Source organism: Pogonomyrmex barbatus, unplaced genomic scaffold (assembly GCF_055798465.1).
Source record: "Pogonomyrmex barbatus isolate J1 unplaced genomic scaffold, ASM5579846v1 scaffold10, whole genome shotgun sequence".
In the NCBI taxonomy this organism is placed as follows: Eukaryota; Metazoa; Arthropoda; class Insecta; order Hymenoptera; family Formicidae; genus Pogonomyrmex; species Pogonomyrmex barbatus.
Genome location: NW_028297099.1, coordinates 1,094,142 through 1,114,389, shown reverse-complemented (window position 1 = coordinate 1,114,389; position 20,248 = coordinate 1,094,142). Strand labels below are relative to the sequence as shown.

Genomic DNA, 20,248 nt, shown 5'->3' with positions numbered 1-20,248 from the left:
GTCATTTCCAGTCGTCGGCCGACCGAGATTTCCTCTTTATTACGGAAGTTCGTTTCGTTGGCACGCTCGTCGACCGCTTCATTAACTCCAGAAATATCAAATCTAGGCGAAAACACTTTCCGTGTAGCAGCATTGACGTCTTTCGATTTATTGACGCTAAATAACTGTCACGTGGACTAAATAACTAAATAAAATCGCATTTTATTGCCTTTTATATCTGTTACTAGTATTCTAGTATTACACACATTTTTAACAGCCTTTTTGATTTATACTCTCACTTACAACGTATAAAAATAAAATATCTTTTTTATTACGTGACGCCTGATAAAATACCATGTCTCTTAAAGTGTGTCTACTATTTTGCTGGAATGATATTCTCTTAGATTGAAGCAAGAGGTGTAAGCAGGCACATTGCAACGAGCAAACCGCGCGTGTCCGCGCAAACAAACCCGCCCTCCTGTCGCATTACACATCGACGTGGCTGTTACGCTTGTTTGTTGATTTCCATGGAACAACATTACCCGCTTTCTCTCCCCAGGCAGTTTTATGCGACGAGTGTTCCAGCGAGATAAGTAAACCGTCCGAATAACCAATTTTTGCGCAAAATATGTCTCGTTGGTTGAGATTGCTCGTTACAAAATCATAATCGTACTGCACTGTTTGTCGCAATCCCACGGCAAAAAGATTGTTTTCTTCGTATATACCACGCGAACAAAATCTCTTATTTTACAAAGACTACATATTTATAATAACATTACGTGCGAAAACGATTTTTTTCAATTCCTCCTGTCATTTTGATAATACTGACCTACTGGAAAAATTTTAATTTTCGAATTGCTTCGAAGTTTGAATGGCCAAGCACACACGAGAATTTCGATGAACTAAGCGACGATTTTCTTATCGACTTGACATCGGCCGTGTGTTTTCGAAGAAGATACCGTCGCGTTGAACGGTGGAGCGAGGGAGATGAAATAGGAAAAGTAAGGTGTCACGGCGGAATAAGAATTCCGACAAGATCCCGGGAGACGTGTTATCGTGCTCGGGAACGACACTTGGATACAAGTCCCAACGGCACGCGACCCAATAAATGCGCACCGCGGTATTAAGAAATTTTCGCGATAGCTCGCTTCGCGTATGTACACAAACGCCCAGGCTTATTCCGGTCTTGGTGGAGGATAGAAACTCAAATAAATGTTATACGTCCCGCCGTAAAGTGGATATTGTACCCATAGGACACGCCAACCGACAACTTTCGTCGATTCCGACGGTACTCGGTATTTGCCAGCTGCCAGATAAATAATATCGGTCAACGAAGCAAAATTTTGAGCAAAACAAAGAGCCGAGAGAGGCGTCTATTGACGCGCTATTTACAAAAGATACGATATATACGTATATCTATTGCGCCGAGAAATATTCGGATAAATATTGTTTTCAATGTTGTTTCGACATATTAGTATAATATATGTATACGCAAAATAAAATTGCTCGAAAAATATGCAATGTATTGTTAAAGGTTAAAAAACGTGTTGTTATTTAGTATAATGAACGCGACGTTGTGTGTTTTCAACATTCACGAAAGACCAAAATCTTTCCGGTTTTCGCGGAAAAGTGCAAGCTCTTGTACAAATCTATGTTATAATAGCGCAAAGAAAAAACTTGGCATGAAAGCTTCGCAACGATTTCACGATTACGACGTCTAACGTCGGAATCTCGGAATGCTAGAATTTCGGGAATGAAGAACTCCTCGTAACGTCAATATTCAGCTTTTCAGCTCGGTACTCATCTCATACATGATACATCGTCCTCGAGGTGGAAAATCCACGTGATTCTTTCGATTTCATAAGAAAGTATGACAAAAAAATAATAACTTCGCGCAATTAGAAGTCGCACCGATGTAAAACAAGAATTCGAGGAAATAACGTGCAATTGACAGTCCCCCGAGCGAATCGATTAGCCGAGGTTTGCCCGATATCTGGCGAAATTGGCCTTGCAAATGACGGAATCGTGCTAAACACGAGAAGCTCTTTAATTAAAACGCTCACGTGAAATAGTACATTATATTCGCAAGTATAATAAAATAGTGACGTTAGTTCGGATAGAAAATTTCTAACTTTCTATATAAGCCAACATCGTGTTTCTAAAAAAAGATTGCACATTTTGCATATCGTTAATTTCTATATCGATTCGTTTGTTACCCAGCGTGTTTCACAGTTAATTCCGTAATTCGATTCACATTCTCATATTTTATTTTATTTTATTCTATGTAAATGATGCAAACTTATGTGCTACACAACGAGCACGACTGCACTGGCTTTTCGAAAGGTGCAGAAAATATCGCGCATTGCTAAGAATGTGCCCGTTACGTAGCGTGCATTCTTTATATTTTTGTAAACACGAGAAAGATGAAAGATGCATTTTGCACGAGGTATACTCTCAAGGCAAGCTAATACATCGTTTTCTTCATTCTCTGCACACGCACTTGTGTGCATGTATCATTCTTTATAAATAATTCGGCAAAATTAAGATCTGCACAAATTATTACGATGGAATAATAAATCGTAATAATTATAAAATCATCAGTGTTTGAAACCGATATAATTTTTGTAATTTTTTTCGAATAAAAGCAACTCTTGAACTTAGAAGTATGAAAAAATATTTAAGATGAAAAAAAAACAGAAAAAAACAAAAAAGATTCATCAAGCGCGAAGAACGCGAAGAACTTATATCACCGAAATTATATCAATCCTTTGAAATTAATTACGCGGTGCGATTACGTCGATAGTCTAAATAGAGATAGATAATAATCTAACTCTAAAGTAAATAGAACTCGAAATTAGCGCAACTGCGTCGTCCGGATTACGGTTTCCATCCGTAAAATGTAGATAGGGAAAGAAATTTTACTAATCGCCACTGGTTCGCCCTAAGAGGGTAAATCACATCAACAGACTTAACAAACTTGGAGCTGAGTTGACATCGAGGGTGACGACTCGCTATCTCCTTTAAGATGATAACCCCGTTTCGCGATGCAGGACGCTAAAGCGCGCTGTCAGATTTTTACAGTGCATTAAAGAGATTTCGCAGACGCATGAAAACGTTTTGCGCACGAGCGTCTAACGATAAGGAGAGTTTTCTAGGTCATTTTAGAAAAGTTATTTATACATCACGATTTAGAAGAATAATGCATCTGTAGTTCTGCTCAATTTTGTATATTCTTGCCCATCTAGGCGGAACGAGCATCGTACATCGAGCTTTTTCCAAATGAGCGAGCATACTGCCATTGGACGCAACGTTCCGAGTTTGCGCGCTCGTTCGGACTCGTAACGTATATAACGCGTAATTAAAGTGGCATCGTTCGTGTCACGCGACGAAACGCGAGCCGCTTGTTCCGGTTCTCCCGCAGCGCTCGTCCCGCAGGGGCACTTTGTGCGCGAACGTTCGAAGGGCAATCAGCGGTAATTGGGGTGCGCGATGCGCGCGTGACGTCTTTATTTCTGGAGAGCGGTACATTAGCGAGAAGGTTAAAGAGTGCGCGGCACGCGCGCGAGAGAGAGAGAGAGAGAGAGAGAGAGCTGCGATGTGCGGCTTGCGGCATAAATTAATTTATCCCAGCGCTTCGCTTCCCGCTCGCCGAGCGAGACGTGTCCCGGTGTCCGCCGTACAATCGCCGATACACCGGTTTCCAATCCAATCAACCGCGCGTCCAAATGTAACGCCCTATCGATTACCAGCGGCCATGCAGGCGCAACGTCCCGATTTTCTTTATCGAGTTATACGAGAGGCCACGTGTATTTCTGGCCTGCTGTATACAGCCGGATTCTGTTTATGCAAATGGTACGTACTTTACAGTACGTACACAGGAGACAGAGAGAACCAAACGAGGGAACCAAAAGGATCAAAAGATTAGTTTACGTTAGGTTGAAGAGGCTCTTTTTCCAAGTGCAGATATTTTTATCCCCTTAGATTAGCAAATTTCACGCCGCGGAGAGCGCACAATGGATGCTCGTCCGCCAATCGATTCGATTTCCAGAGGCTAACGCGCGTTTCACGCCTCGCACGCTTTTTTTTCTATACCTGATGACCCGTGTTTGTGCAACCGCATTTGACGTATTTGGACGAGATCGGCAAGTAGCACAGCCATTGTTTATTACCGTCAAGGCGTTAGCGCGATATGTCAAGATGTCATCTTTTTCTTAAGAGCAAGATGGAAGATTTTGCCGGCTGTCATTTATTATCCCGGAGGACTTGAGCTCGCTAAAGCTTTTTCCTCTCTCGCATAATTGATCTTTAATTACGCGAACTATGTGTATTAATTGCAAAATGTAATTAATTAATCACCTTTTCCTTCAACAAGATATAACATGGAAATGATATTTCATTACAGGATTTTACTCTCCTAATGAGTCTCTCTAACAAAAAGTATAAATATTAAAGCAAAAAGTAAAACGAGTTGTATGCGCCAATTGAAATTTGAATTTTGCAATTATCTTTCTATTCGTTATGTGATAATTTGTGAAATTACAGATTTGCGTTCTTCGAGCGATAAAACCAATGTGATAGAGAAATTATTATACTGAAGTTTTCGCTATTTCCGGAGTAAATTTTGATAGAGAAATTATTATACTGAAGTTTTCGCTATTTCCGGAGTAAATTTTGAATTGAAAAATGTATTTTGGCCAGCGGAAGAAAAACATCAAAGTTTCAATGATACCATATTTTGAAGATAATATATAAGAGAAAGTTACATGAATTATCATTGTTATTTTAAGTTTTGACCCGAAACGCTTATTTCGAGGTAAAACTAAAAAAAGCGATAGATAATAAGACACAAAGCATTGCTTTTGCTACAATATGCTATTGGAATTTTCATGTACATGTGAGTAAATTGTGTTTCGCATGATTCAATGTGAAATTAGGGGTTAATACGTATTTATGCTCAGAGATGTTAATTAACTTAGGTGTACACGCTTCCTATTCGAAATAATATTACATCACGGCATCCCGTGTTATGTTCCTCTACACGCGTCGAACCACGACGACAGCAAACATTCCAGCGATACAAATTAGTTGTAGACATACTGACGGTGCAATTAATTACAGCAATCTCGTTTATACGTATATAGGGTGTAACACAACGAAAGGACGTTATCCTCGGAGAATATGAGAGAGATATAAGTCTCAATGAGAGAGTTCCAATAAAAAAATCGTACGTTTTCGGGAAAGTATTTCTTAGAAAATGAAAGAGCGCGCTGTGAATCTGAATGAATGCTATTGCACGTGTGACACTCGGCGAATGGATGACTTTTTATATACTTACGGTATGATATTTTATTATTTTTAGATATCAAAGACGAAAACGGAAAGAAGGAATTTCTACATCTGATATCACATAGAATAAGCAAACCAAGCAAACAGATTGACGAAAAGTGAGCAAATCTCAATAGTCCATAATTAAGTGTCGTATAAAAAAACGATGACATCACACTCTTTAAATACTGAGGAATTTCTACGCAACTTCTACACAAGTTTCAGACTCATATTAATACAATCTGCAATTCACAAAACGGGATCAGCTGTCGTCGTGGAATTATAGATCGTTTTAAATGAGCCTCGCAGACAGTGAGAGGAGAAAATGAGATTGCTGAATGAGACAGAAAGAAGACTGCTTGGGAATACTGGTGGACGCGTTCGTGCGATAATATCAAAGTCAGAGAATAGAGTAAGAGCAATCGAATAGATACTTTTCAAGCACAATATATTATATAATTTTTCCTCAAAGAAGTACTCAAAGAAGTAATACTGGATGACACTTACGGGAAGCGATATACGAACCACCGGCTGTCTTTTCGACATTTTCTACTGCGCCGTTTTTTCGACCGCGCGTTCTCGCCCTTACGTTGCGACATTCAGAGCTGCGTTCACACAGAAGAAACAACATAATTTATACCACGCAATTAGACAGCATCGTAAAGTGGACGGTATTATATGCGGAGATGAGTTAACTTAAGGGAAATTTAAGAGAGGATCGATTATGCAAACAACCGAGTTGACGACCGTGCATTTTGAAGAGATGATTGAGGCAAAGTTCAGCACTGCACATTAAGTATGAAAGTGAGTTATTTCATGAACGCGTTATACGACAAATAATATATATTCGTGTTTTTTTTTTTTTTTATATAAATAACGTTGTCTTAATTTTTCATAATTTTTATTGGTGGCATGTTTTAGATTTTAATTTATTTATATCTATGATTTCTTATTTATCTTGTTTTAATTATATCAAATATTGCGGGATAAATATCTCTTAAGTATATGTATATGTATAAGTAATAAATTCTTATTCGGGATTAAGTTTTGTTAAATATTCGCATTTTAAAATAAAACATAGCCAAGATTTTTATATAATTTCCATATTTTAAAAAGATGCGTTCAAACTGCTATCTTTTCACGGCCTATTAAGCTTTAAATTCCGAAATTGAAAAGTTGAAAAGTTTAGTTAACTCATTTTTATATAACACTGTCCAAATGAAATATATATTTTTTTAATTAAAACAACATGTTATCAATTAATTTCTGATTAGTAATTAAATCTAATCATCCAAATCAAATAAATCAAAATATTTCATTGCTTCAATAATAATTAGTATTAATTGAAACTAAACTGCCGGTTAAATTAGCTCCCGAAATTTCAGTAATTAACGATTAAATCTAAATTAAAGATTAAATCTACCGTAATGCAATATATATCTAATGTTCCACTATAATGTTCCAACGAGCATAGCAAACTCTGTTTGTGAATGTAAGTAAAAGTTACAAATGTTATATAGGGTGTCATGAAATATTACATTATCATAAAAAAATGTCTCAAAATCATTCGATTTCTTTCCTAGATCTTTTTAGATCGTTTTATTCTTTATGAATCCTGTGGTAAATTCAATTATTCTACACAAAAATGTCATTTTCAACAATAGTTAAAGAATCAAATTAAAGAAGATAAAATCACATTTTAAATTTTATTGAATCTTAATTCAATAGAAACCTAATTTAAAGCTCAATTACAAAGACGTATAATGTTACAGATTGGAAAAGTATTATGAGGGATGATCTCTCTTGGTATTTTCATTAAAGAGAAATGAAAAGCGAAATAATAGCGGTTAAAATAATATAATTCTTGGACACTCTATATCTAACTTTAAACTCCGATGTTGTTTTCGCACAATGTATATGCATCATGGCCCACATTAACAGGAAAGTAAAAGATACGAAGTATAACGTATAATCGTAGTAGGGCTTCGTCATCACCTATTTTACACTTCAATTACCATATCTCGTGTTAGGAAAGGAAAAACCAGAGAAATTTAAATTAATAAAAAAAAATCTATAGATAAAAATAACATATTGTCTGAAATATATTTTGCACGGAACTTTTTAACAATCACGGAGAATTATAGAAATTTTGTATAGATCAAAAAATAAAAATAAGCATACCAATATGTTATGTACAATAGTCAGCAATTTCGAACAATGAGAGAACACCACAGTATACGAACCTTGAGGGCAGGAAGGACCGTCGCGAGGTCTGAGGGGGTCCGGGCCGTGGATGCCTGATTTGTGGCTCCGTAGCTCCGCTGTTGCTGATAGCTACAGAGATTCTTGTGAGCACTGGCCTGAGCTGTGTAAGCCGACACTGATAACTTCATTTCTCTCTGTTCCCGATAAAAGGTCTAATACTCCTGACAACCCCACGGAAGAGGCCGAGGCGCATTCTGGATTTCTTGTGATATCCCTAAGCCACCGTGAAGGGCGGCACGCGGATAGATTGCCGCGGCGAAAGTTCGCGAAGAAGGAAAAAGGAAGGCAAAGGGGAAAACAAATCTTCGAATTATATTCTTTCACGTGGCGATGGTATTGCCACGTAGTTTCCTCTATCGCCTCTTAATCTCTAGGAATTCACTTTTCAGCTATTTTGTCTCTCCAATTTTTTTGAATTTCTTCGCCTCGCGTCTTATCGATAGACTACGATTTTCTATCCTCGACGTCTTTACGCTTCTATTTCCAGAAGCGATCTCCGCTCCTTTCTTCGCCGCTCATTCGTACGACGATTGAAACTGTTCTTTTGATTAGCGGCAAACGATACGAGGAAACGCACCGATAGATCTGCCATGAAGCTTGACAATAATTCCCCGACGTGCTGTTGAAACGAGCGCTGTTGAATGCCGAGGGAAAGAATCTTAGGATATTCGCGAATCGTTTCAAAGGAACTTCAAAACGCACCCTCTTTCCCTCTCTTCCAGACGGAAATTCGTTTCCGTAAGACGTGACAATCGACTCGTTATCAATTTGCCACCAAGCGTGATAAAGAACGACTTGTCTCGCTATCCTTTGTATTCCTCGTACTGTGCTCGGATGGCTCCGCTCTTCGGTCGCTGATTTCCCGCGAGGACAAAAATACAAGCGTACGTGACCTCCCGCCTCCGCGTCTTCCTCTTTTCCCACTCTGGTGGTCTTTCCGGGTGGCTCTCGTTCGTCTCCAGTGCCCCTCGACACGTCGACACTGGGCCGCGTTTCGCGGCGTTTTAAAGCTCGATCGATCACGACGATTGACCGCCGTGATCCCGGAATTCCCTTTTACCGTTTGGCCGAATCTCACACTACGACCGATCGTATCGATCCTCTCTTCCGCTTCGTCGATCTCCCTTGACTTCTAATTCAACTTTCGACCCTCTGATATAGTCACATCGTGACACTTTCCTCTCTCGGGGATTTTCATACAACACCCGGATTACTCGATCGGATGTTCGATTAAAAAGTGTGAGATGTGTAATTGAATAAAATCCGGGATAAACTTTTCATTCTCTTTTGCGTGATAGGTAGTATCTTTGGATTTCCCGATACGCACTTGTGGTGATCGGTTTTCGACGGTTCGACGATATTTCTCCAATCAATAGCAGTTGGGAATGACGAGGACCCGTTCGCACAAGAGATGCGTCTGCACGTTCCGCGTTCTCTCTCTCTCTCCCACGTTGATTGGTAAACTTATGTTACGCACGTCTCCCCATCGCCCGGCAAACATCACCGAAGGCGCTCTGTTTGCTGATTCCGCGATCAATCGGCACGCTCGTGTCTAACGCGCGGATATGCGTTCGGAGGCACGTCGCAGAGCCTCTCAAGAGGAAACGCACGGATACGCAAATCCTGTCCTTCCACGTTTGTGCGACCTCGCGTCCCTCCGATTCCTCTCCATCCTTCGATACCCACGATGCTTCACTTCGCGATCACTCGCGCAAAAGATTCGAACTGGGAACACCTCGTGCGCGAGTTGACGTACCACTTTAATCGAACGATTCCTCGTTTGACAATCAGTTCATCGAGTTGCAGAAACAATCGTTTACGTTATCGTTTACCGCTGCTTGCCACTTATACATTACGAATTTTGCGAATTTTCCCAAATGGAGCTTACTTGGTGTATGTATTATGTATGTATGTATGTTGCATGTACGTATGTGTGTTTGTATCAATCGCTCGAGAGAATTTGAAGGGGAAGCTACAAAACGCCCTGCCAGCTTGGCCGATCGATCGAAACGATATTTGAATTCCTTATATATGTCTCTTCCCTTTTCGCGTTCGATCGCTCGTCTTCCACGTAGTTTGCGACTTGCCTCCTTCACTCTCAGATTCGATCCTACGGGCAATGTCAAAACAAGAAATGTATAAGACTGTATCAAGTTTGAACTATCGTCGTTCGGGTTTGAACTATTCGTCGAGCTGAAAACGATAGATCTCTTTAATTCCTCGGCTCGATTATACCCGGTCAAAGCGGTAGCGAAACGCGTTATCCCTGTCGCTAATCACCTCGATCTTCGCAAGTCTCCGTGGAAAGAAGATTGAGAGGCTCGTCGTGAAGCGGCACTTCTCTTCGAATTCTGCAATATCATACCGTGACGATCCGAGAATTGGCTGCGCTCGCGATTAGTAAAGTTTTAATATACCCGTAACTATAGATATCACACACTGCGAGGTTCACGAGGGATCGTGGCGCTTGTGGCTCATGGCACTTAATGTTTCATCGTACACGCGTACCTCTGATTATCCCACGAGAAAGGAGAGACGATAATAAAGCAACTTTATGCAAAATGGTAACTTAACAGAGCAGCTTTGCTATATATTTTGACCTATTCTCTTTATATATATATATATATATATATATATATATATATATATATACATACGTGTATATATGTATACAAGCGTATACACCTCCGAATGTCTGAATGCACGATATAAATATGCGACACGTAGCGCAACCGTATGCTTTCAGCATATTGAACGTCGTGTGACAAACATAATGATAATATCGCGAAAAAGACGATCAATGTGACACAAGAATGCAAATTGAATTGAGAGGTTGCAACAACTTTAACGTTCCAACTTGCATGATCTTTAGATTATTACAATGCATGACACACGAAATACGACCTATGATCTTTAGATGCCTTTAACGTATGGCATAAATGTATAGTATATTCTCCGAATGGTACTCTCTCAAAACTCTCCATTCATAATTCAGTTTCATAATCACACAGAGTAACGATCAACTGGCTACCGACTACAAGACGATGCTCGGTATACGATAAGAAACTTTGATATTTCAATACGTGTGACGTTGCGCTTAGACCTTCGTGGCGTAAGATACGATCACGACGATTTTGACGAGTGCCTTCCACACCGGCTGCGATCGTGCGAATCAAGTCCAACGGTATTCCGTTTCTCATGGGATACGCGACGATCACCAGGAATGATCTATCGTCACAACACGGCGTTACCCCAGTCGACGTAGGAAACTGTCGATGAATGACATCTCGCGCGCGATGCGGATGAATGGACGACATATCGTGACCGACGACGTCGTCGGTGGGCAATCACGCTAAAACGCGGATGCGCGTATCCCATGAGAAACGGAGTATAAAATCCGCGCGGCAAAATCGCCCCGTGACATCGCGCGGAAGATTGATCGCGTAACACCCTCCGCCCGAACGCCCGTATCCCGCGATCGAAGTAGTGCGAACTCGTAAAAAAATACTCGGTCAAAACGCCAGCGCCAACGGACTGACGTACCGTTCGTTAGCTCGGGCTATAACTGGATTACGTCGTCAACGACGACACAGTCGTCGGAACGGAATCATCGACTGGTCGTGCCGACCACACACAACACGTGTCCGAGAACTCGAGTGTGTGCTCGCACTACGTACACTCGTCACTCGCTGTAACCGGATTAAATATTATCATAAACTGCATCGTGCACGAACCGACGAGCCGCGCAACCCACTCCTCGACGCTCGCGATTATGCTCGCCGCTCCGCTATGCTCTCGAACGGCAGTTCTCGACTTGGCGAAGCCAATAAACGAAATGTATTCTTCTATATATAGCTGTCATCAATCCATACAATGCAATAGATAAATCATGTTTCAATCCATCCTAATCCCCATCCGAGAAAAAAATATACATTTATATTTATATCCCGCATCTAATGTAAACGATAATTGTTTATAAATTAATCTACTATCTAAAATTAGCTTTTTGTTAAAGATAGTTACTATTCATTGTATGTATGTATATATATATATATATATATATATATATATATATATATATATATATAATATACTATTAGATTAGATATTTTGTATAATTTATAATTTATTCAAGTTGGGAGAAAAATCAATTCCAAACAAGCAATAAGATTATATAATTTATTTTATATTGTAAAATTATGTATTTTTGATCATTCTCATTTGAAAGTTTTCTTCGAATTTTTTAATTTTATTTATTTGTACTTTTTCTCAAACACATTTATTTTTCAACTAAAAAAATTATAATTATAATTATAATTATCAATTTCTTTTTTAAATATCTTCTATCTATCTCAGATAAATACAAATATGTATGAAATGCGTTATCGATTACTCAAATTGGCGATTATAACGATTTAAAAAAAACTAGAAATATATCGACAGCTACTTAAGAAAGCTTACAACAGCTTTACTGAGAAAATATACCTGTGCAAGGAAGAGAAGATTCGAGCTTTCGTAAAATACGTCGTTCTAAACTTTGAACTGCGTATGTTACATCGAAAGAGGAAAAAAATGAAGTATCGAATATAGATATAATATAGATCAAATTATCGGAGATAAATCGTGAAGTAATAATTAACTCTAGCATAATAATATTTAAAAACAATATTTTTTTAATGTCAAATTATCATTAATTTATACATATGAAATAAAAAGATTGAAGATAACTCAAGACAAGAAGAAAATTTTTGTTGAAGATAATTAAAGGTAACTTTACACTTATGTTTGATTAATTTGTCAACGAGGATGTAGAATGTGCAACGAAATGAAGAACTATCGTCGATCAAGGGACAAATTTAAAAAAGATGAAAACAATTCCAAAGATTTTTTTTTACTAACTTTGCAAGATTAAAACGAAAAAGACGATGTTATGAAGAAGTTTATAACCTGGCTAATCTCAAACTCTTTTTTCTCTCTATCTTTCTTCTGGATCACATTCCCACAAAAAAAGATCCAATTCCACGGCAGTTCCCTTAAATGTTGTTTTACGTGATTATGCCGTTTCCCCCTTTTCTTGAGACTTTCAATGTCGTATCTGTTTAAAATGGAGAAACTGTTGGACCAGATCGAATTATAACATCGCTTCGCTTCCTAGATCTAAAGCTTTTTATAATCCATCTGGCCGTATGGATGCCTTATTTTAGAGGAATCGGAATTTGAATTAATAATGTAACACCGCAAAGTTGATTTCAAGATATCTTCGTTCGTACGTCATGCATCGTCCTTACGTACACTGAGGGGATGTAATTATTTTACGTCCGTTTCTCACCCGATAATCAAATATCAATAACAAAAATAGACGGAAAACATTCAGTCAAGTGGATCGTTTATGGGATAGAAGATGAAGAGAAGGTAAAATGTTACAATGCTCGTCGACGCGAACATCATGACGATAAAAGCCATAATAACGCAATACGAGAAACGACTTCCGATTGCGGGATAGTCGCGACTTTCCGCTTATAAAGAACCGCTTATAAAGACCGGAGAAGAACAAATTTCACTTGTGAAATCATTTTAATATTAGTAGGCGGTGAAAGTTACGCGATGGAAGAGCGGATTTTAATGACGAAACTGGCGGTATAATTTGATGAAATGAAATATATCGAGTATCGCGTTATACCGCGTCTTTGAGCCCCTTTGCTACGATCGCACTTACAATGAATATCAGGAACGACACCGCATTAAGGTTCTTCGTGGAGAGAACCGCTTGGAACTCCGCTAACCACTTGAAGGATACCCGATCTTTAACGGATGCCACAAGACACCGGATCCGCCGTTCTCTCGCGGACGGAAACCATTTCAAGCGAGACGCGCGCACCAATCTTCAAAAGCCACCCGATGAGGTCCACGAGACAGCTGTCGACACAATATCGTGACGATCTCGCCGGAGCTCGCCGATAACGATGTATCACCACCGGATTTCGGGTGTCGCGCGATCTCCGATCTCTTACCATTCCTCCGCGACTCGTGAATTCGATGAATCACCAAGTGCCATCCGGCGCTTAGATCGTCGATCCCTTTGCGAATCTTCCGCGAGACCGCGACGTCGGTGGATCGTTGTCTCAAATATCACCTCGACGACGATCGTCGGTCTCTCGCCAATCTCACACGATCGCGACGTCGACGCGGGACCACTCGGTCGTCGTATCGGTCGAGATCGAGACCCCGAGATCGGGAGCGGGACCGGTACTTTCTCACGCACGTGTCACGCGACCCCCGACGACGAAAGTCACTAGGAGACCGGTAGCGACCCCCGCCTGGCGAGTAGCACGGAGGGTGTTAGAGAGAGGACGTCGGGACGACAGACGACGTAGCGGGAGGATCGACGTCGATGGTGGGGTACTGGAGCGATGAGGGAGAAGAAGACTTGGCGGGGTGAAAAGCAACCGAGCGGATGAGAAGGGGTGGACGAGAGGTACACGGCTCGGGGAGCGGAGTCCTATCGGCGAAAGGAGAGAGCCGCGCGAGGGATATCGTCCCCACCGCGCCGTTACATCCACGGATTAAAAACCGAAGTGCCTCCCCTATATTCGCGCTCTATCCCCCCCACGACCCCCCCCCCCCCGCCACCGCGTGGTCCCCGCTTATCCTCGCGGGATGCTGCGCAGTCTCCGGAACACTGACACAGTGCACTACAGACACGCACTCGGCCACGATACAAACCGATAATGCCCTCTTCGGCATATCGCACATTCAGGCAAAATCCGTAGAGATGAAGAAGAATTGAGATGGAAATGATAACAATCTAAAAGAATAAAAACGAACGGCAAATCGATTTCATCGATTTGCATAAACAGAATTATTTAGATCTCGAATCAATTTCTACAACAAGCGATTAAAAATAAATCTTCGAGGAAGTTACTTATATCGATCCTGTAAATTTTCAAAAATTCTCGAAATCTATCATGTAATTACTTTTTAGAAATTACTTCTTTCATATAAATTAAAAAACTGACACAATTAATTATTAAAATCAGATTAAAATTAGCCCTTCAACGATCAGCATATATCATTTCCGATAGCAAGAAAGTTTTATCGTATATATAAATTGATCTTTATAAACTTCTTTTATAAATCCTGTTTAAATCCCCTAAATGTATAATTCCCGTAAATGTTAAATCGCTGCTTGCTTGATTACTTCGCTACTATTTAATTTGAGTGTTACGGAGGACGTTTCGAAGTGTCGTGAGATTCGAAAACACAGCGACTTTTGCAGACAGCTTGTCTATCGGCTGCTTTGCGACGCGGTAAATCATGAAAGAGACATGCGTGCACCTCGTGACGTACAATGGCACGTTTACTGCACCCGCGGATAAAAAACGTAAAATGAAGAGAATTCCGATGCCATCATATCTGGACGCTGATGGCTGCAATCACGAAATTGCCGTGTAACAGTAATTGCATATGACAGTTAACGTTACGACGGTCCGACGGATTTTACGAGACGTCTCGCGTGATAATTCCACGTGCGCGAAATTCACTTTTGAATGGTCAACAAATCGCGAAGAGTCCCAATTTTTTCGAGCGGTTTGACTGGGTAATCCATCGCGACGAATATTCATGACTGACGACGCGATATGCGACACGCGCAAAATTCATCGAAAAATGATTCTCGAAATATGTCACTCACACACACACACACACACACACACATACACACACACGCGCGCGCGCGCACGCACACACGCACGCACACGCACACACACACACATGTAAAAGTGTCCATTAGATGGCGTAACGCATGAAGTTGTTCGCGTATCGGCGCGTCCGCTTTCATAATGTTCGCAAAAAAAAAAAAAAAAAAAAAAAAACAGTTTTATTGAAACACCCAAAAATTCGATGCAAATAGTTTTGGGATGTTCAAATTGATGACTAGAATATTAAACATTTTTTTAATATAATATCATCGTGCTTAAACGTAAACCTGCATAATTATTTTATTTTATTTTTTTTTGGTGGCTCAACAAAATTATTTTTAGATCCTAAATTTTTAAATATAAAACTTGCAAACTCTTTTTTCCAAGTACTCACGCATTGTAGATCTGTTAGTTATTCAATAATAATTTAAGAACGGTTAAAATTTCATGAAACAAAGTGTAAAAAGATATTTATGATATTTATGAGCGAGTAATCAACAGCCGAATATTCAGTCATGTAACGCACGTTCTGAATTTGCCCCGATACGCATATAAATTCCCGTTTTAAGGCATTAATGACCCGGTGTACTAGACAGTCGAGGCAGCGCGCTAACCGCATTAACGAACTTCACGTTGTAATTAGGTCTATTCATTTTAGCTGCATTAAATGAGTGAAATGAGTGTTTCATCCTTTGAGGGAGAAAGAGCGAAGGAGACGGGAGACCAAAAAATGCAATTAAAACGAACGGAGCTGCTATTTGATGCAAAAATGAAATTTGAAATATTTTAGTGAATACGTCGGAATTGGAAATATCGGATACTTTTTTTTTGTTTTTTGAGAAAACGAAAATATGTACATATAAATATCTAATAATGATTATTCATTCGAACGCACCTCTCGATGTACCTCGTTGCGCGAAGCGCAAAGCGAAGAGGAACGGGAGGTTTTGATCGATTTCCAGTGCACAGAAACGGATCGTCGATGCCGAAATCGTGCGACGGTGATTGCATCTCATGTTTTACACTCGCGGGAATTTCTCAGGAATTTCGCAGGAAATTTACGTTTAGATCGAACATTTGTGAGAGGTACGTGGCGAATCGAATATGATCCCGCAATTCATCGCGACGCGTTTCGATGCGACTGGCGAACGACGTCAGAAATTTATCGAGGGACGACATTGCGATTCTCGAAATATCTCGAACATATCGCCATGCTTATTCGGCACATTCGAAATAAAGCCGAATATTTCGGGGGATATGAATGATCGAAAATAGCAAATTGATTGCAGCATTTGCTTAAGGCATGCATACGAGATTTTCACGAAATTTCTTCTTCGAAGAATTGAAAATAGCGAAATGCACAAAAAGGTTAGAAAATCAAAATTCAAATTAATCAAAACTCAATCGCGAGATCATCATTCCATCATAATTCATAGTTCTGGCTCGATATCTCTTTTTCTGTATATTTTTCTCGGAAACAACAGAAAAAATTAATAACTCTTAATCATGTTAACAAAATAATGCAGACAAATACCTGATAAGTCAATTTTCTTCAATCAATGGAAATTCGATTGGAGTCACTCTTACTTAAGTCGCGATTATTATAGCTAATTACAATTAAGAATTGTCGAAGACATAAAAATTCTAATTGTTTAAGTTTTTCCAGGTTCTAACTTAATAAAATGGAGCGCTATTGTCGAATTACTGCGCACGCGTGAAATTGTCAACACAACTGTCTGCTATCTGCTATCGCTGCACTGTCAAAGCGATCTTGGATACATGTGTCCTGCAGCCGACACGTTGTAAACTTTTTTTATCATTAAGTATAATCATGTCGTATTTAACAGGAGGCAGATTGAACGTCGGACTCATCCAGGAACAGGCAAGGAAGCGACTACTTTGCTTGTTGGAAAAGTGCGATGGTCCAAAGGTAGGTCTCTTCGAGACTTAACCTCTTCTCAAAGAAAACAATTATCAGAAGAATTTAAATCAATCATTAGTTTATATATTTACATGATATTTCTTTTTTTATGTAGGCTATCATATGGGACCAGTCATTGGCCGGACCCATTGGTCTGGTCGCTAAATATAATTTATTGGAAGAGTACGGTGTTGTGAAAATGTATCCATTATGTGGTGGAACTTTGACGATACCGTCGAACATTGCTAATATCATATTTATCTCGAGACCGCAGTTAGAGCTCATGGACCTGATTGCCGAGAATGTTCATGGGTAACATAGCAAATATATTAATGGATAGAATACTATTGCTTTAATTTTGTCTCGCTAAATGCCACTAAGTTTAATCTCTTCAGCTGCGTCAATAATTTTTTGTATTAATGTACTGTCAAAGTTTGTATGAAAAAGTTTGGCGACACTTTGTATATTAAATATATTTATAGGGAAGAAGGCAAGAGACCACGTAAAGAATTTCACTTATTCTTTGTTCCACGCAAGAGTTTGCTTTGTCAGAAAAAACTCCAAAATCGTGGTGTCTTTGGCAGCTTTACTCTAATAGAAGAATTCAAATGTGATCTCTTTCCATTTGATAATGATTTGTTGTCAATGGAACTGAGTGGATCCTTTAAAGAATTTCATTTGGAAAACGATCCCACTTGTCTGTATCAAGTCGCGCAAGCCATACAAGGTTTGCAAAAATTATATGGCAAAATCACAAAAGTCACGGGAAGAGGACCAGCGGCCAGTAAAGTTTGGGAATTGTTGGAAAGATTAAATAGAGAGGAGGAAGATAATAAATCATTTCCTATTTCATCTGTTACCATTGAACATTTATTATTATTGGATCGAACTGTAGATTTACTTTCACCCTTAGTTACACAATTAACTTATGAAGGCTTAATAGATGAAATTTATGGAATAAAATACAGTAAAGTATCAATTTGTGTGATATTTTCTATATAATTAGTATATTTCTATATTTTTTTAATAAAATTGCAGTTTTGAGACATTTTTTTTAATTTAAATACAATTTTCACACAAAGTATTAACATAAGTATTTTTTTATCTAACTTTAGATACTGTGCATTTACCCGCAAGAAAATTCCATGATTCTGATGATTCTCCTACAGCAATGTCTTTGAACGAAAAGGAACAAATTATATTGAATTCGGGAGAAGAACTCTTTGCTGAGATTAGGTATATTACACATATTTTTCTCTATATGTAGCAATATTTTATATATTTATTCTTCTAGGGATAAAAATTTTAACGGTGTTGGTCCAATTCTTAGTAAGAAAGCTAAAGTCATTTCATCTCAGTTTGATGAAAGACATGGAGACAAAAGTGTACAAGAAATTAAACAATTTGTTGCAAGATTACCACACATGCTGGCCACAAAACAATCTTTAGCAAGACGTAAGTAATAAAATGCATTTAAATTTATTTTCTGATATTTTTTGGCATTTATTACTTATATTTTAATAATTTATAATCTTTTTAATTAGACACTACAATCGCGGAAATGATAAAAGAAATAACTGATTCGAGCAATTTCCTAGAATCATTGAGTGTCGAGCAAGAACTATTATATTGTATTGATACAGATAAACCAAATACATACATTGAGGATATGATAGCACAGCAACAACCATTACTCAAAGTTTTACGTCTCCTTTGCATACAATCGTTAACAAATTCTGGTTTGAAACCAAAACTATTAAATTATTATAAAAAAGAAATAATTGACACTTATGGATTTCAACATTTGCCAACTATATTAAACTTGGAAAAAGCTGGATTATTAAAACAACAACAATCAGTGCGTCAATATACTGTTTTAAGGAAAGCATTAAGACTTACTGTCGAGGACGAGAATGAAATAACACCAAAAGACATCAGTTACGTACATTCTATATATGCACCACTAAGCGTGAGACTGGCAGAGCAACTAGTACAACCAAACGGTTGGCAAGGATTGAACGACGTAATGGAATTATTGCCAGGACCTACAGTAAGCAATGTCCCGTATAATGTATCTTCATCGGCAAGACGTATGTTAAATTTATATTTTACTATATACATAACTTATTTTTTTTAATGTATTTTTCTTAAAATATAAATATTTATTTTAGGTAATTCTATTACTAGCGAAGATTCTAATTCGGAATCACCGAAATTGATTCTGGTATTTTTTATTGGAGGGTGTACTTTTGCCGAAATATCTGCTCTTCGATTTCTATCGCAACAAGAAGACTGTAAGTATTATAATAGAAAAGCTTATTTGTGTGAATTAATAAATGAATGTGAAAATATATAAATATAATATAAAAATCTGTTTTCAGTAAATGTTGAATTTGTCGTGGGAACTACTAGTTTAATCAATGGCAATACATTTCTTATTTCTTTGATGGAAGATTTAGAACACAAGTGAAAAGAAAAAAAATTGCTTAAATACCAAAATAGAATAATTAATATTTTTCATGCAATAAGGCTAAACTGTATATATATATTATTATTTTATTATTATTTTATTTTACATTTATACAAATATATAAAAATATAAAAAAATAAGATAATTTTTTAAAATCTTATAGATATTATAGATATTACATCACAATCTTATAGATATTACATTTACATATTTTGTACATATATGTATATATGAAAATATACTGCTTCAACACATGAACATGTAATAAATTCTTTCCTATTTGTATATAAAATCTATTATGATCAATGTGATCTAAAATTTTTTTTAAATTCAAAGTATTACAAATTACAACATTTTTTTCATAAAAACTGATACAGCACTTATCTAAATTTAATATAAATATATTTTTAATATATTATTTACAATTATTATTTTATATAAAAGATATATCAATTTATAGATTATAATAATATCTCTATTAATCTGCATTGTTAATATCTTGTTTTCCTAGTTTTCCTAGTTTCAATTAAGCTTAAATTATTAACAAAATAAAAATAAAGTTATTACAATTTCCCTACCTACCCGATCGAA

General features: G+C 38.0%; 2 protein-coding genes across 14 annotated transcripts in view; one reads left to right on the top strand and one right to left on the bottom strand.

Annotated features, from left to right (window-relative positions):
- The window catches only part of LOC105422974 (uncharacterized), a 119,394-nt gene extending 103,011 nt beyond the window's left edge, over positions 1-16,383 (bottom strand). The window contains exons 1-3 of one of the 11 annotated variants that reach the window (XM_011632569.3): positions 13,286-14,110; positions 9,850-10,079; positions 7,548-9,679 (exon numbers count right to left, since the gene is read on the bottom strand). In XM_011632569.3, coding sequence (XP_011630871.2) covers positions 7,548-7,697 — 150 coding nt within the window. In that variant the 5' untranslated portion in view covers positions 7,698-9,679; positions 9,850-10,079; positions 13,286-14,110. Of the gene's footprint in view, positions 1-5,811; positions 5,910-7,547; positions 10,080-13,285; positions 14,111-16,161 lie in introns of those variants that run through there. The other 10 variants (XM_089070313.1, XM_089070314.1, XM_011632573.3 and 7 more) reach the window with 10 other exon arrangements.
- Positions 812-19,911, top strand: car (vacuolar protein sorting-associated protein 33A). 3 transcript variants are annotated; one of them, XM_089070322.1, is made up of 11 exons: positions 812-4,873; positions 4,956-5,203; positions 5,339-5,716; positions 16,933-17,196; positions 17,303-17,499; positions 17,670-18,154; positions 18,303-18,423; positions 18,482-18,642; positions 18,732-19,277; positions 19,359-19,481; positions 19,569-19,911. In XM_089070322.1, the coding sequence occupies exons 4-11, from the start codon at positions 17,098-17,100 to the stop codon at positions 19,655-19,657; spliced, it is 1,821 nt and encodes a 606-aa protein (XP_088926448.1). In that variant the 5' UTR covers positions 812-4,873; positions 4,956-5,203; positions 5,339-5,716; positions 16,933-17,097; the 3' UTR covers positions 19,658-19,911. The 3 variants fall into 3 exon arrangements, with proteins under 3 accessions (XP_088926448.1, XP_088926447.1, XP_088926449.1); XM_089070321.1 differs by lacking the exons at positions 812-4,873; positions 4,956-5,203; positions 5,339-5,716 and adding an exon at positions 5,904-6,108; XM_089070323.1 differs by lacking the exons at positions 812-4,873; positions 4,956-5,203; positions 5,339-5,716 and adding an exon at positions 16,468-16,634.
- Positions 19,912-20,248: the final 337 nt, after the last annotated feature.

What these genes read in the sequence shown, in the direction of transcription:
- car (XM_089070322.1), top strand. Translation starts at nt 17,098, where the DNA reads ATGTCGTATTTAACAGGAGGCAGATTGAACGTCGGACTCATCCAGGAA. An exon ending in AAAAGTGCGATGGTCCAAAG is followed by an intron (nt 17,197 to 17,302) that starts GTAGGTCTCTTC and finishes TTTTTTATGTAG; the next exon opens with GCTATCATATGGGACCAGTC. An exon ending in AATTTATGGAATAAAATACA is followed by an intron (nt 18,155 to 18,302) that starts GTAAAGTATCAA and finishes ATCTAACTTTAG; the next exon opens with ATACTGTGCATTTACCCGCA.